The sequence below is a fragment of the Orcinus orca genome, chromosome 20 (assembly GCF_937001465.1).
Source record: "Orcinus orca chromosome 20, mOrcOrc1.1, whole genome shotgun sequence".
In the NCBI taxonomy this organism is placed as follows: Eukaryota; Metazoa; Chordata; class Mammalia; order Artiodactyla; family Delphinidae; genus Orcinus; species Orcinus orca.
The window spans coordinates 19,212,346-19,222,941 of record NC_064578.1 but is presented as its reverse complement, the minus strand read 5'-3'; the positions used below and the strand labels follow the sequence as shown (position 1 = coordinate 19,222,941).

At 60.4% G+C, this 10,596-nt stretch overlaps 1 protein-coding gene across 11 annotated transcripts; it reads left to right on the top strand.

The window, feature by feature from the left end:
• The first annotated feature begins 158 nt into the window (after positions 1-158).
• Positions 159-9,475, top strand: HSF4 (heat shock transcription factor 4). Of its 11 annotated transcripts, XM_049703750.1 has the most exons (14): positions 1,972-2,234; positions 2,377-2,441; positions 2,967-3,063; positions 3,313-3,440; positions 3,562-3,789; positions 4,302-4,407; positions 4,506-4,571; positions 4,699-4,768; positions 5,545-5,632; positions 5,879-6,078; positions 8,387-8,689; positions 8,840-9,109; positions 9,182-9,235; positions 9,329-9,475. In XM_049703750.1, exons 1-14 carry the CDS (start codon positions 2,019-2,021, stop codon positions 9,334-9,336), a joined length of 1,899 nt encoding a protein of 632 aa, XP_049559707.1. In that variant the 5' UTR covers positions 1,972-2,018; the 3' UTR covers positions 9,337-9,475. The 11 variants fall into 11 exon arrangements, with proteins under 11 accessions (XP_004280920.1, XP_004280919.1, XP_049559707.1 ...); XM_004280872.4 differs by lacking the exons at positions 5,545-5,632; positions 5,879-6,078; positions 8,387-8,689; ... (1 more) ...; positions 9,182-9,235; positions 9,329-9,475 and adding exons at positions 159-718; positions 1,351-1,459; positions 1,549-1,676; positions 1,768-1,892; positions 5,047-5,362 and having other exon boundaries at positions 2,159-2,234; positions 3,287-3,440; positions 3,666-3,789; XM_004280871.3 differs by lacking the exons at positions 5,545-5,632; positions 5,879-6,078; positions 8,387-8,689; ... (1 more) ...; positions 9,182-9,235; positions 9,329-9,475 and adding exons at positions 432-718; positions 1,351-1,459; positions 1,549-1,676; positions 1,768-1,892; positions 5,047-5,362 and having other exon boundaries at positions 2,159-2,234.
• Positions 9,476-10,596: the final 1,121 nt, after the last annotated feature.

Here is a 10,596-nt window from a genome sequence, read left to right as displayed (position 1 = left end):
GTCCTGTGAAAGGCCGGGTCCGCTCTGAAGGGTGAGGGAGGAGAACCAGCAGATGCCGGAGGAGGGGTCCGGGCAGGGGTGGGAGAGTTCGAGACCTCACGGTTTACTTCCACTGGTGCGGCTGCGGGGGTCAGTGTCGGGGCACTCGCATCTTCCGAATGACAACGCCCCAGGGTTCGGCGGGAGGGGGCCAGCTTCTCCTTCCCCCACCCTCCCGCTCTCAAGCTCGCTCCTTTCTGCCCCTCTAACCGAGGCTTCACTATGCCCACGCCATCGCCTTATAGGACTTTCCCAGCCCACACCACGCTGTGTACGCTGGATTCTCCCGAAGAACAAAGGAGGAAACAGCGGGCCTGAGAGAGGGGTGGGACTCGAACGCAGGTCTACCTCCCTACCGCACCCCGCCCCCACGCACATACTGCCAGTGCTGAGGCCGCGGTCAGAGCCCCGCCCCGCTGGTTCGCACGTGGCCCCCACCTGACCCGGCGCCGGGAGGCGGAGTAGGGCGGAGCGGGCGGCAAACGCAGCACTTTCCGCGGCTTTGACAAGCCAGCGGCGGCCGGGCCCAAGCGTTAAACGGGGCCGGGACTGCGCCATGCAGGAAGCGCCAGCCGCGCTGCCCACGGAGCCGGGCCCTAGTCCCGTGCCAGCCTTCCTTGGCAAGCTGTGGGCGCTGGTGGGCGACCCGGTCACCGACCACCTGATCCGCTGGAGCCCGGTGAGGGCTGGGGCCTTTCGACTTCCTCAGTGGTCCCCGGGATTCCTCCACGTCAGTGAACGTCCACGCTCACCCTGTCCCTGCCTGGGACGGGGCTGAGGGTCCCTTGATTCAGCCGTCCAGGGTATGCGACGGCTTGGAGGGGGTATTCGAGATGGAGGTGAGGCGACTTCCTCCGGGCAGAGGACAGGGTAGGAGACTTCTGGAGGAGACCTAGAACCCGAAGGATCTTCCAGGTCATTTAGTTCCCACCCTGCCCATCAGACAGATTGGAACACAGAGAGGCCAGGAGAAGGGAAGGGCTGGGCCTGGTTGTAGCTCAGAGTCACATCGCGGGTCTGGGAGCCGTCCGGGGCTGGAACCCAGGTTTGCCCTCTGCTCTTACTTTCAGAGAACCGAGTACGGAGTCTGGGTGGGCTGAGATAGAGATTGTGGTCGCCCCAGGCTAGGCCAGAGCTGGTTCTGGCCTGGCCTCGTCCCACGTCCCCACGAATGGTAGCCTCGGTCCCCAGAGTGAGTGCGAGTGTGTATGCGCGCGCGCCAGAGCGCTGGCTTCGCCGTGGGCGGGCACCGCTCACGGTGTCGTCTGGTCTCCGCCCGCACGGTGGGTGGGCGGGCGGCGTTCTCCACAGAGCGGAACCAGTTTCCTCGTCAGCGACCAGAGCCGCTTTGCCAAGGAAGTGCTGCCCCAGTACTTCAAGCACAGCAACATGGCGAGCTTTGTGCGGCAACTCAACATGTGTGAGTCCCTAGGGCCGGGCGGGACGCGTGCGTGGGTGACTTGGTGCGGGGGGGCGGGGCAATTTACGCCCCCACGCCCTACTCCCTAGACGGTTTTCGGAAGGTGGTGAGCATCGAGCAGGGTGGCCTGCTGAGGCCGGAACGGGACCACGTCGAGTTCCAGCACCCGAGCTTCGTGCGCGGCCGAGAGCAATTACTGGAACGCGTGCGGCGTAAGGTGGGGGCGGCCTGCAGGAACCAGCAAACCGGGGTGGAGGTGGGACAGCTGTTTCCTGCGACTCTGACTTGAGGGTGCCTCCCACCTGCAGGTGCCTGCGCTGCGCGGCGACGACGGCCGCTGGCGCCCTGAGGACCTGGGCCGGCTTCTGGGCGAGGTGCAGGCTTTTCGGGGAGTGCAGGAGAGCACCGAGGCGCGGCTGCGGGAGCTCAGGCAGTGCGGGGGAGGGGGCGGAGGAGGATGGGGAGGGGGAAGGGAGGGTCTGGGCGAGGGGGCACTGGCTTCCAAGCGTTTCTAGGCAGCTCCTTCCTCTCTCATGCCTTGGCGCCTCCATCGAGACCAATGGGCCGAGCTGAGGAAGTCTGTTGTCTATGGACGGGTGATCATCCGAGTGGGCGCCGGTTCAGGCCTGCCATTCTGTGGGGGGTGGTGACCGGGCGAACTCTCAGATGCCTCAGCACCCCCCCACGCCTTTCCCCCAGGCAGAACGAGATCTTGTGGAGGGAGGTGGTGACGCTGCGGCAGAGCCACGGTCAGCAGCACCGGGTCATTGGCAAGGTGTTCCTCTCCCCCCACCCCACTTCTCTCTGTCACTCCTCAACGTACCACCCGCCCCCCAGTCCTGGAAGCCACCTGGAGTGCCTCGTTAGGGTGGGAGGCAAGGTCCAAAGTATGAGTTAACCCTTTGCTTTCTCTTCAGCTGATCCAGTGCCTCTTTGGGCCACTTCAGGCGGGGTCCAGCAGCGCAGGAACTAAGAGAAAGCTGTGAGTGAGAAACCCAGGGACGCCCCCACCCCTTCCAGGACCCTCACAGAAACCCAGGCAGGACTCCTTCTCCTCCAGAAGCCCCTTCACCTGGAATCCTCATTCTTTTCCCCTGCATTACAGTCTTCCTCACCCAATGGCCATCCCCCCAAGGGCCCCCTTCCAGGGCTTTCCCCCTCTACCCCCAACTCTACCACCAAAACCCCCACTCTCAGACCCCTCAGTTCCAGGACCTTAACCCCATATTTCCACCCCATCATCCCCTTACCCCTCACCCCAAAGCATCCCAACAGTAGAGGGTCTGGGTCTCAAACCACACTCCCTCCCTCCCTTCTCTACCCCCAAAGGGCCCCCATCTCTGGGGGGAGCCCCTTCTGCCTCTAGCATGTGACTGATGCCCTGGCAACAGGCCTCAGCTCTGCTGACTTGGCTGCTGGGGCCTGTGGGAGGGAGGTGGTGCAGGCTGAGGGGCATGGGAGATGAACCTACCCAGCCCCCTGCCTGTGCCCTGGCCACCCTGCACAGGTCCCTGATGCTGGATGAGGGGTGCCCAACACCAGCCAAATTCAACGCCTGCCCCCTACCTGGTGCCCTCCTGCAGGACCCCTACTTTATCCAATCGGTAGGTTTTTGCTTCTCTCTTCCCTAGAGCACAGCTTGGTTTATGGAGAGCCTGTTCCCTTTCCACATTCCCCAAAAAGAAGAGAAGATGGAGGCCAGCTTTCCCTCCCACCAGACCCAGGCTCCCCAGCATGGGCCCAGCTTCCTCCCTCAAACCTTCCCCCTTAGATCTAGCCCATGTGGTACTGGCTGGGTTCTGGCTCACCCTGTGGCTTGAGGTGAAGGGCTGGGCCTCATCTTCTACTTACAGCCTCTCCCAGAGACCACCCTGGGCCTCAGCAGCCCTCACAGGGCCAGGGGCCCCATCATCTCTGACATTCCGGAAGACTCTCCATCCCCTGAAGGAACCAGGCTTTCTCCCTCCAGTGGTGGCAGGAGGTAAGAGGGACAGGGGCTGCCCTCTGGGGAGCCTGTGGCTGAGGGCCTGGCAGCCCAGATGGCTGTGGGGATGGGGGAGAGGGCAGTGCCAGGGTCTGGCTGAAGCTTTTCTCTGGTGCAGGGAGAAGGGCCTGGCACTGCTCAAAGAAGAGCCAGCCAGCCCAGGGGGGGAAGGCGAGGCCGGGCTGGCCCTGGCCCCAAACGAGTGTGACTTCTGCGTGACAGCACCCCCACCGCTGCCTGTGGCTGTGGTGCAGGCCATCCTGGAAGGGAAAGGGAGCCTTAGCCCCGAGGGGCCCAGGAGTGCCCAGCAGCCTGAACCAAGAGGCCCCAGGGAGGTTCCTGACAGGTGAGCAGAGAGACCATTTTTGACTATAAGCCCTGTGGGCCACTTCTGCAGCTAGATCAGCACTAACTAGCCCCCAGACTTCCCAGCCTTCTCTGCCCCTTGGTGGCTGGCTGGTCGGTTGGGCACCACGGTCTCACCTGATTTCTCAGAGCTGCTCTAAGGAGTACCAGCTTCAGAGGCCCCTAGAAAGTGGAAACATGTCAGTGGTAGGGCTCAGGAATCTGCATGTTAAATGCAACCACTGGGGTGCTTGTAAAGATTGTAAAGTACGCAACAGTTTAAGAACCACTGATGTTGATAATTGCACAGGGAGGGGACACAACCCAAACCTCAGGCCAAAAGTAGGAGGCAGAGGCACTCTCTGTGTGCCCCTCTACGTGTGTGTGGGGGGATCGTCTTCCAGCATTTTCTATATGTTGTCAGATTTAGATCCTGATGTATTCAGGTTCCTTGGGAACCTAATGGGGGGTGGGGTTGGGCACTGCAGGCCAACGGCAGTTTTCCGTGCACAGGGGGCCTCTGGACCTGGAGAGAGGAGCCCGGAGCCCGGAGAGTCTGTTGCCTCCAATGCTGCTTCGGGCCCCCCCTGAAGGTGTGGAGCCTGCAGGGCCCCTAGATGTGAGTACACCTTCAGCAGGGCAGAGGCATGGGGCTTGGTGGGGTCCAGCTGCTTGTGCAGCCTGGGGAGGACACCACTGACCCAGAGCTCCCCCTAGGTGCTGGGCACCAGCCTCCAGGGGCGGGAGTGGACTCTCATGGACTTAGACATGGAGCTGTCCCTGGTAAGATGGGGGTGGGGAGGGCAGGGGATTCAGGGTTGTTCGGCCAAGCCCTTTGGTCCACAGCTGTTCTCCCTCAGCCAAAGCCCCAGCTCCCTCCCCAGCTGCTTCCTGGGGTTCTCTTCTGCAGTTGCAGCCCTTGGTTCCAGAGAAGGGTGAGACTGAGCTGGCGGTCAAGGGGTTAAATTCTCCAGGGCCAGGTAATAATTGTGGTGACTTAGGACCTGGGGGAGGCCCGTAGGGGCCTGAGCTACCACGATTGCGTGGGCGGGGCAGTTGGTGTTTTGGAGGGAAATCCCCGGAGGCAGGCTGCTCTGCAGAGTACTGCTTAAGCTGCTTGAGCCGCTGGAAGAGAGTGGGGGGTTGGGAGTGGATGTTTCATCCTAACTGACCGGAGGGCAAGGCGAGTGAAGCTCTCCTTCCCTGAAGAAAGGAGGCGACCGTTTCTCCCCGCTGAGCACAGCCCCACTCCTCCTAGGGAAGGACTCCATGCTGGGGACACCACTCCTGCTGGATGTCCAAGCCGCTTTGGGAGGCCCAGCCCTCAGCCTGCCGGGAGCTTTAACCATTTACAGCGCCCCTGAGAGCCGCGCCTCCTACCTGAGCCCAGGGGCCAACCCCTCCCCCTGAGAGCCCCCTCCACTCTGAAACCAGCCTGGCTGAGGGGTGGGCTGGCCGGCAGCACGCCCGGCTCGGCTTCCTTGAGCCCCTGCTGGAGGCTGAGTGAAGCCCCTCCTACCTTGGCAGCCCCTCTCCAATACCGAGCCCTGCATAAAACTGCGTTTTTTTCTGTGTTTCTGATCTCTTTTCTCTACCGACCATGGAGCACAGAAGTCATGGGTGGGGGGCGACTTGGCATTCGTAGCAGCGTCCAGATCCTAGGGCTTTAATCGAGGAACCCTTGAAGGGTGGAGGTGCTTGGGGATTCTGTCCCTAGTTCTCCTGCTTAGGCCCCATCCTCCGGGTCCGAATCCAGGGCTGGCGCGTGGCCACTGCGACCTCCGGGAAGCGGGGACTTTTGGGGTCACACCCAGCACCGCAGTGCATCCGTTCTGTGAGCCTGGGTAAGCTGGTCTCCTCTGAGCCTTGTCTGTGACAGGCAAAGATGGGTGTAAAACGCCTGGGAATTGCCGGGATACTTGGGGCCGCGGGCTTAACTGTCCCCTCCCTGACTCATCCGGCGCGCCCGGGGTGAAGAGGGAAAGCAGACTACGTGTACGAGCCTAGGCGGTACGCGGCCTCTGCGGCCTGCCTCCCCGCGTCCCGGGAAGAATGGCCCCCTTTCCCCACCCCCTCCGGGTTCCCGGCAGCCCTGGCCGGCCCGCCCCCGCCGCAGCTGCTGCTTCCATCTCCACCGCGCCCGGCCCTTTCTGCCTCGTCATCTCCTCCCCAGCCAAGGCTCGACCAGTGAGTGGGGCCGCCGGGAGCGCACGGACCGGCTGCGGTAGGGAAGAGAAACTGAGTTTGGGCAAAATCCGCGCCCCACCAAAACCAGCCGCACCCGAAGGAGGTCTGTGAGCCCCGCCCCTCGGCAGGACTCTAGCTCTGGGGCTGGGTGGAGGGGAGTTAAGGGTTCGCACGTGCGCAAAGGCTCCCGCAGTTTTCCACCACCTTCGCTCCCTAGCAAAAGGACGCGCGGGGAGCGAGGTGGGGAGGGCGACAGAGACCCCGTCCACGCCTCGTAACTGGAGCTGCCTGGTGCTCCGGGAAGGATCTGGGCTGTGAGCACTGAAGGAGATAACTTCGGTATTCACTTCTGAGCATTGAGTTTCAGGGTGAGGACCCGTACCAGCTGGTGTCTCTGCACCCCAGACAGGACAGAGGACGGGACTCGGGGTAACGGAAGGAGGAGGCTAACATGAAAAGAACTTGGGGAGGCGTGAGAGAGAAGGAGGGGCCAGTCTAATCTTCCTCCTCCCTCTCTGCACCTGTACAGAGTGGATTCTGTCCTCCCTCCCTTCCTGCACTCGACTGGGGGGACAGGCTTTGGAAGCCTCAAGTGAAGAGGGCAGAGGATCCACAGTACACGGTGCAGTGATGTCAGCCTAGTGGTGAGGCTGTATGTTGTTCACTGGGGTACAGAGGAGAAGGAACCAGCCTGCTTGTGGGACACTCAGGCATTGGGGTGGATGAGGGGACATTTGAGTCTTGGAGGATGGATCCACAGCATGGAGGGAGGAAAGGGCATTCCAGGCCTAGGCAACAGCATCTGTGAAGTTTGGGAAGTGCCAGTACTGAGTGGTGGAGGGAAGTGGGGGAAAGCCTGGCTGTCCAGGGGGTGGGAAGTGAACAGATAGTCTGGATTCTCTCTGATAAGCTGTGGGGGTGTGGGGGACAGGTAGTTACGGCTGACATTTTGCTTGGCAGGAGACCTTGTAGTTCAGGCTGGAGCAAGTCAGATTCCACTTCTGCCACTCGATCTCTCTGTGCCTGTCCCCTTATCTGTAAAATGGGGACAAAAGCCCTACCCCAGAGAGTTGTCAAAGTCACTGTTCTGTGGGGGTGATGGGATAGGAGTGAGCGGTACTCAGAGAGACTGTTACAGGAGATGAGGTGACCATGGAGGGGTTGAGGGAGATGCTGATATCTCACTGAGAAGTGGAGGAGCAGCACTTGTCCCTGATGGGACATGAAGGGAGAGAGAGGGGTAAAGGGTAGTCCTGGTCTCTGCTCATGGCCTGGGGGAAGGGCTGACTCTTCAGTATGGCTAGGAGGGGTGAAATGACCAGGGAGGCATAGCATGACACCAGGTAGTGAGACCTGGGAAGCAGGATGGGGGCTAGGACCAAATCCTAGACCTAGAACCAGGTAAGGAGGTAAAGGAGGGACCCCAAAGGGAGGACGAGATCCCGGAGGGTGTTTTGTGGACAAAGCCAAGGCCAGCGGAGATGGGCTGAGAGGGGGAGTGGTCCGGGGCCTGACCTAATTGCCCTTAATGCCAGGGGCCTTGCTGCCTGGGTCAGGCCACCCAAGAGGAGATGGGCCATTGTCCTTGGTTGTCAATAAATGAACAAAGCAGATTAATGTCTGCCTAACACCTGCTGTTTGGAAGAGACAGCCTCTCAAAATGGGAGGATCTATGGAGGAAAACAGTGAAAATTCAATGTTTGCTGGTAGCTTTTGTGAGTTGGGCCCTGGGTACTTAAAGATGATGGCTGTAAATCATTCCCAGGGCAGCAGGGAGACAGTTTGGTCTCAGGTGATGTCGGGAGATCTTGGTCAGAGCTAAGACTCAAGAGAATTCAGGTATCCCTGCTCAGGTATTAGAACCAGGAGAGACCATGAGACCACTTTGGGGTTACAACATGGTGGTGGCATTGGTGAGGTGGTGCAGGGGCAGGTCCTGTCCTGGAAGGATGGACCTCAGGATAAGGGGCCTGGACTTCCTCCGGTGGGTGAGAGAAGCAGCGGAGGCTCTTAGCACTTCAGGATCTGGGAGTGGGGGGATTCGGGGCTCTGCAGGGTCTAGGATGGAAGTGAAAGGCTAGACTAAGTAAGTGGTGAGGTTGACAGAAATATTGGACAGACTGGGAAGAACTTGACTGCAAGCTGGGTGTGGGGGTATCAGGATCAGTTGTAGGTCTTTCTGCCTGTTAAGTTGGGGAAGCAGGTTGGGAAAGAGAAGTTAGTTTGGATAAACTGGGTCTGAATGGATCGCAGGATCTGCAGGTGGCAGGGGCTCAGGAGGGAGGACATGCTTGGGGAGAGCCGTCAGAGTAGAGACCCCAGTCACGGGTGTTCACTGGGGCCCTGGGAGAGAGGTCAAGGTCAGGGGAGCTCCGGCCCCCACTACCTCTCTCCCCCCACCTCCCATGCAGCCCCCACCATGGGCAACACGCAGGAGAGGCCATCAGAGACGATCGATCGCGAGCGGAAACGCCTGGTAGAGACGCTGCAGTCGGACTCGGGGCTGCTGCTGGATGCGCTGCTGGCACGGGGCGTGCTCACCGGGCCCGAATACGAGGCGTTGGACGCGCTGCCTGATGCCGAGCGCAGGGTACGCCGCCTGCTGCTGCTGGTGCAAAGCAAGGGCGAAGCCGCCTGCCAGGAGCTGCTGAGCTGCGCCCAGCGAACCGTGCGCGCGCCCGACCCCGCCTGGGACTGGCAGCACGTGGGCACGGGTGAGAGCGCGCGCGAGGGCGGGGCCTAGGTCAGAGGAGGGGGCGTGGCGTGGGAGGAAGGAGTTGAGGTCTTCCCCAAAGACCCGCACGTGTGCAGGGGAAACCTCAGAGGGGTAAAATGAATCTGAGGCACTCCCACCTCCGCCGTAGGCTACCGAGAACGAAGCTACGACCCTCCATGCCCAGGCCACTGGACTCCTGAGGCAGCTGGCTCAGGGACCGCATGCCCCTGGCTGCCCAGAGCTTCAGATTGCGATGAGGCCCGGGGTCCTGAGGACTCCGAGGCAGCGCAATCCGGAACCGTCGAGGAAACTGAGCCAGAGCTGGAAGCTGAGACCTCTGAAGGGGCTGAGCCGGAGTTGGAGCCCCAAATGGATCCTGAACCAGAGCCAGGGACAGAACCTGAGCCAGAGCTGGAAGCTGAGACCTCTGAAGGGGCTGAACCGGAGTTGGAGCCCCAAATGGATCCTGAACCAGAGCCAGGGACGGAACCAGAGCCCGACCTGGAGCCGGAGCCCGACCTAGAGGCTGGGGACGAATCTGAAGGTGTGAGGCCGACCAAACCTGGTGGGAGGGCGTGGCCTGGGGGGCGGAGGGGGGGGTCCACCTGACTGACCACACCCCTTCCGTCATCTCTAGATTCCTGAAAGCCTTAAAGCTGACAGGCCGCTCCTCGCCCTAGCAGGATGGGATCTAGGATCCTGCCCTGCCGGGGTCAGATGCCACGAAGCCTCCCTCTGTCCCAGTACCACTGAAAGTGAATAAACTCTGGAGGGTCAGCTTGGACTCTGTGATTCTGGCTCTTTGCCCAGGAACTAGGGTGTGGATTTGTACCTCTAAGTCCCAATGACCTGGGCAGCCCTGTGCCCACGGCCCAGTCCTCAACCCCTTTCCATCCTCAATAGCCCAAGCTGTACCCCTGGAGAGTCCCCAGTGGGACAAGGGCCAGACCCTTGGGCCCTGCTCCACAGCCCTTTTATCCTCGTGAACCATTTGGGGACATGTGTAGTCACCAGCCCCACCTCATGAAAGCCCCTAGGCCTGGCACAAAGAGCCAGGAAAAGGGTACTTCTTTCCACTTAGAGAAGGCTAGAGCTCACCACCTTGGGAAGTGAGACTAGAAAGAGAAAGGGATCTCAAGTAGGCAGAGCCCACACAGTTCATTGTAATTGTTTTAATTGGCTTCTCTCAGGACTGGGAGCTCAGGGAGGGTTGTGACCAGTTAACTGGCACACAGAAGGCGCTCTATACATATTCACTGACTAAATGAATAAGGACTTTGCAGCTGTGTTTCCAAGTTTTCAGATGGGAAAACTAAGGCCAAGGGAGGGAGTAGGACAGGGTCAACCTCACACAGCTGAGTCTGAGATGAAACTGGAAGCAACAGTTATCTTGGCACCTCTCCTGGTCTAGGAGGGGCTCAGAACTAGGAACGAGGGGCCTGCCCCTCAGGCTTAATTGTGGCTGCTGCCAGGCTATGCCAACCTCTGCCAGAGACCAGCTGTGAGGGTGTGGGCAAAGACAGGGACAGTAGAGGCCAGTGCAGGGGATGAAGGCAGGGCCAGGTGAGCTCTTAGCTTGATTCGCAAGGGGTGTGTGTGTGTGTGTGTGTGTATGTTTGTGTGAGAGAGAGTGAGTGAGTGAGTGAGTGAGTGGAGCTAGGAACAATTGGTGCCTTCCAGAGGAGCCCTGTTCCCTCCATCAAACCTTCAGAAACTGCTGCGTCCCAGCCCCAGTAAGTAGAGCACATAAATAAGGAATAAATACATGACAGTGGGAGAGGCAAAATGCTGGAAAGCACACCCCAGCCCAGCTGGGTCTCTACTACCAGGATCCCTGCTCCTTGAGTCTGTGTGAAAGCCAGGACCTCAGGCTCACGCAGTCACCCCCAGAAGGGAGATCCCCAC

Excerpts from the sequence above, each read along its gene's own strand:
- HSF4 (XM_033407719.2), top strand. The coding sequence starts at position 2,019 with ATGGGCCGAGCTGAGGAAGTCTGTTGTCTATGGACGGGTGATCATCCG. Across the intron at positions 2,235-2,376 it reads AGCACCGGGTCATTGGCAAG|CTGATCCAGTGCCTCTTTGG; the intron begins GTGTTCCTCTCC and ends CTTTCTCTTCAG. Across the intron at positions 4,408-4,505 it reads AGCCTGCAGGGCCCCTAGAT|GTGCTGGGCACCAGCCTCCA; the intron begins GTGAGTACACCT and ends AGCTCCCCCTAG.